The sequence below is a fragment of the Chiloscyllium plagiosum genome, chromosome 6 (assembly GCF_004010195.1).
Source record: "Chiloscyllium plagiosum isolate BGI_BamShark_2017 chromosome 6, ASM401019v2, whole genome shotgun sequence".
Lineage (NCBI taxonomy): Eukaryota > Metazoa > Chordata > Chondrichthyes > Orectolobiformes > Hemiscylliidae > Chiloscyllium > Chiloscyllium plagiosum.
In genome coordinates this window covers 73600503-73605100 of record NC_057715.1, presented here as the reverse complement: position 1 = coordinate 73605100, position 4598 = coordinate 73600503, and the positions used below count along the sequence as shown (strand labels likewise).

At 40.0% G+C, this 4598-nt stretch overlaps 1 protein-coding gene across 1 annotated transcript in view; it reads left to right on the top strand.

The window, feature by feature from the left end:
- alkbh8 (alkB homolog 8, tRNA methyltransferase) overlaps positions 1-4598 on the top strand; it is a 72094-nt gene that overhangs the window by 64534 nt on the left and 2962 nt on the right. The window contains exon 10 of the mRNA XM_043691834.1: positions 899-1048. Coding sequence (XP_043547769.1) covers positions 899-1048 — 150 coding nt within the window. The remainder of the gene's footprint in view (positions 1-898; positions 1049-4598) is intronic.

Sequence of the window (4598 nt, the reverse complement as noted above, 5' to 3'; positions counted from 1 at the left end):
GTGGTATGTGTATGGAATGAGCTGCCAGAGGATGTGGCGGAGGCTGGTACAATTGCAGTATTTAAGAGGCATTTGGATGGGTAAATGATTAAGTAGGTTGGGAGGGATATGGGCCGGGTGCTGGCAGGCGGGACTAGATTGGGTTGGGATATCTGGTCGGCACGGACGGGTTGGACTGAAGGGTCTGTTTCCATGCTGTATATCTCTCTGACTCTCTGACTCCATAAATGAGGAGAGATTGTGTGGAACAGAGATACCAAGAGTAGTCATGTTTATAGATTTCGGAAAGTAGAATCATGCTGCGTGTGGTTGAGGGACTGTTGGATGGGATATTGTGGAGGGGAGATCTCCAGCGGGGATGAGGTCAGTGGTGGTCCTGAAAACTACAGCCTGACATCAGTACCCTTGTTTTTGCAAGTTTGCATATCTTAACATGAGAGGAAGAGAAAAACTTTTTCTTAAAATGTTGCATGAGATGAAATGGAATGAGAATTCAGGAAAGTCATATGAGGTGGTGGTGATGGAGAGAGAAGGAGAGGGTGTGCCTGCAACAGTGCATGATACTGTGATGATTTCAGGATGTGGTGGGGGCTGCTGTTTAAGGAGTATCGTATGTCTCCAAAATACCTGTTATCATAGGTGGGTTTGAACTTCAGTTGGAATCCATTGCAATACTCAGCATATCTGGTTACAGCTGTGGAGAATAAGACATTTCAGTTTTCTGGTTAGTCTCCTTTCATCAGAACTCAATACTTTCTTGAGTTGGATGAAATGCACACTTGTATAGAAAATGAATAGCAGTTTTTGAAACTTGTAATGAAGTATTAACAATGTGCTTGCAAAATTCATATTTTTAGAAAATTCAGTTTCAGCAATTTCTTATGTTCTCATTTAACAGGTGGGTTGTGATCACAGCAAAAGTCTTGCTCATATTTGCAGAGAGAGAAATTTTGAGGTCTTCATCTGTGACGGCTTGCTTATGCCCATGCGCAGTGGTGTTTGTGATGCCTGTATATCTATAGCTGTTGTGCATCACTTTTCAACAGAGGTAAATTTAAACCTTTCTTTGGGAATTTATTCTGAATCATAACCTATTCCATGTTTTCTTTAGTGTTGTCTCTGTGAACCAGCAAATGTTTGATATATAAATGTTCCTCTTGGATTTGAAATACAATAAATTTGCACAGTATGATTACTTGGCTGTGTAGCTACTATAATTGTGTGAAATTAGTCATGATGTAAAAATAACAATTACTGCTCAAGAATTTTATTTTTTATAACGGTAATTCCTAAAACTCTTGCAGAAACGTGTGCTACTTACAACCTATCATTGTACAGTTTCTTTTCCATTTTTCCCTACTTAAATTTCAAAGTTCATCTCATATGGTGTGGAGGAGCTGGTGTTGGACTGGAGTGAACAAACTTAAAAATCACACAACAACAGACTAATTTTGGACTAATAGTCCAACAGGCTAATTTTTATAATAAATTGTGTGTCTTATGGGCCTGCTCCACAGCTATTTGATGAAGAAGCAGCACTCCGAAAGCTAGTGCTTCCAGATAAACCTCTTGGACTATAACCTGGTGTTGTGTGATTTTTTAACTTCACCTCATATGGAACTCTTCAGCTGCCCCAATGCTTCCTGAGATTGGAAGCTCTGTTTGCATTTGCAGTGTTCCATCCGTTTCAAGGAGTCTAGCGGATTGACTAACCAACAGAAAGCAGTGAGTTGAGATAAATGTGTCTTTGTCTGGTTGGCAAGTAACTAGTGAAATGGCCCAGGGTTCAGCCCTCAGGGCCCCAACAATTTACCAGCTATGTTAGTGATTTGAATTCTGGGACAGAATATTCTATAGCTAAATTTGCAGATGATACGAAAAGCAGGTAAGAAAATAAGTTGCAATGAACGAATAAGAAACTTACAAATGAATACAGATAAGTTGTGAATGGGCCAAGATTTGGCGGATAGAGTTTAATGTGGATAATTGAGAGGTTATCCATTTTTGTTGGAAGAATAAAAAGGCAACTTACTATCTAAATGCAAAGAAACTTTAAAATGCTTTGGTGCAGAAGGTTCTGAGTGACCTCGTGTATGTGTCACAGCAAGCTAGTATGCAGGTCCAGCAGGTAATAAGGACAACAAATTTAACTTTGTCCTTATTACTAAAGAAATGGGGTATAAATTCAGGGAAGTGGAAATTGCAATTTTGCAAGGCATTGTTGATACTGCATCTGGAGTACAGCATAGATCCCTTTGGTAGGAGGAAGATGTGATTGCCTTGGAAAAGGTTCACTAGATTAATGTCATGGATGAAAGGATTGTTTTGTGAGGTGAGATTGAGCAGTTCTGATCTGTACTCTCTTGAGTTTATCAAGATGAGAGGAAATGTAATTGAGATATATAAGATGCTAAAGGGGACTGACAAAATTGTCATTGAGCAGATGTTTCCCTTCTGGGGTAATGCAGAACAAGAGGTCATAATATTAGGCTAAGGCATGACAGATGAAACTGAGATGAGGAGGAATCGCTTCTCTTCTCTCGAAATATTGTGAATCTGTGTGATTCACTACCCCAGAGTGATAGACGCCAAGACACTGAATAAATTTGTTGAAGTGATCAACAAATTTTTAATGAGTAATAGGTTAAATGATTATGGGGAGCTGGCAGGAATGTGGAGTTGAGGCCAAGATGAGATCAGCTATGATTGCATTCAATAGCAGTTCAGTCTCGAGGGGCTGAATTGCCTTCTCCTGTTGTTATTTCTTAAGGTATGTTCCAGTGGTTTTGCAGTCATCAGTTCTTTGACGCTGGTTTTGGTCATTGTTTTGGAAAGGACTTGCTAAATTTGTTTTTTTTTAAACTCTGCACAGAAGTGATATTTGTATGCCACTATCTTGAAAACTAATCTCTTCAAATATATACGTACCTCACAACTGAAAGATTTGTATGACGAGATTTCATTTTTTATGATTTTATTGTAACAAATAATGTAAAATCAATGTGAACTAAAATTACATAAGACAAGTAATGTATCAAACTACAGAAAACTTTCTTCATTAACTACCATAGCACCAAGAGCCCCTTTATATATTAAACAATGCTTCTGGCAGATTTAAGCCTGCAATTTCACATGACTCCTTGCTTTCAGCAAGGCTCCTTCTCTGGGGCAAATATTCAGTGTCTTTCAGAGGTTGTTTCACTCAATCATCTGAGTATCCCCAAACCAGCTTCTAGCAGAATGGCATCTTCCAGTGACTCATTTCTCTTTCACTCTCAAAATCTCAGTTCTTTGAACAGTGAATGAGATGTTGTGGTTCTGTTTGCCGAGCTGGAAGTTTTTGTTGCAAACGTTTCGGCCCCTGGCTAGGCGACATCATCAGTGCTTGGGAGCCTCCTGTGAAGTGCTTCTTTGATGTTTCCTCCGGTGTTTATAGTGGTCTGTCCCTGCCGCTTCCGGTTGTCAGTTTCAGCTGTCCGCTGTAGTGGTTGGTGTATTGGGTCCAGGTCGATGTGTTTGTTGATGGAGTTTGTGGATGAATGCCATGCCTCTAGGAATTCCCTGGCTGTTCTCTGTCTGGCTTGCCCTATGATAGTATTTTGTGCAGTCCTTGCATGGTATTTTGTTCACTACATTCGTTTTGCTCATGTTGGTGAGTTGTTGTCTGAGCGTGGCTGTTGGTTTGTGTGCCGTTATGAGTTCTAAGGGTCGCAGTAGTCTGGCTGTCAATTCTGAGATGCTCCTGATGTATGGTAGTGTGGCTAGTCCTTTTGGTTGTGGTATGTCCTCGTTCCGTGGTCTTTCTCTTAGGCATCTGTTGATGAAGTTGCGCGGGTATCCGTTTTTGGCGAATACCTTGTATAGGTGTTCCTCCTCTTCTTTTTTGCAGTTCTGGTGTACTGCAGTGTGTTGTGGCCCTTTTGAATAGTGTCCCGATGCAGCTTCGTTTGTGTGTGTTGGGGTGGTTACTGTCATAGTTTAGGACTTGGTCTAGAACACCGAACGGAGAATTCACTACAAGGTTATACAGGAAAGCCACACACACAGACCAAGTCCTAAACTATGAAAGTAACCACCCCAACACACCTAAACGAAGCTGCATCAGGACACTATTCAAAAGGGCCACAACACACTGCAGTACACCAGAACTGCAAAAAGAAGAAGAGAAACACCTATACAAGGTGTTCGCCAAATGGTCATTGTTTTGGAAAGGACTTGCTAAATTTGTTTTTTTTTAAACTCTGCACAGAAGTGATATTTGTATGCCACTATCTTGAAAACTAATCTCTTCAAATATATACGTACCTCACAACTGAAAGATTTGTATGACGAGATTTCATTTTTTATGATTTTATTGTAACAAATAATGTAAAATCAATGTGAACTAAAATTACATAAGACAAGTAATGTATCAAACTACAGAAAACTTTCTTCATTAACTACCATAGCACCAAGAGCCCCTTTATACATTAAACAATGCTTCTGGCAGATTTAAGCCTGCAATTTCACAAGCAACATGAATTCGACTGGGACAACACTACTATCATAGGGCAAGCCAGACAGAGAACAGCCAGGGAATTCCTAGAGGCATGGCATTC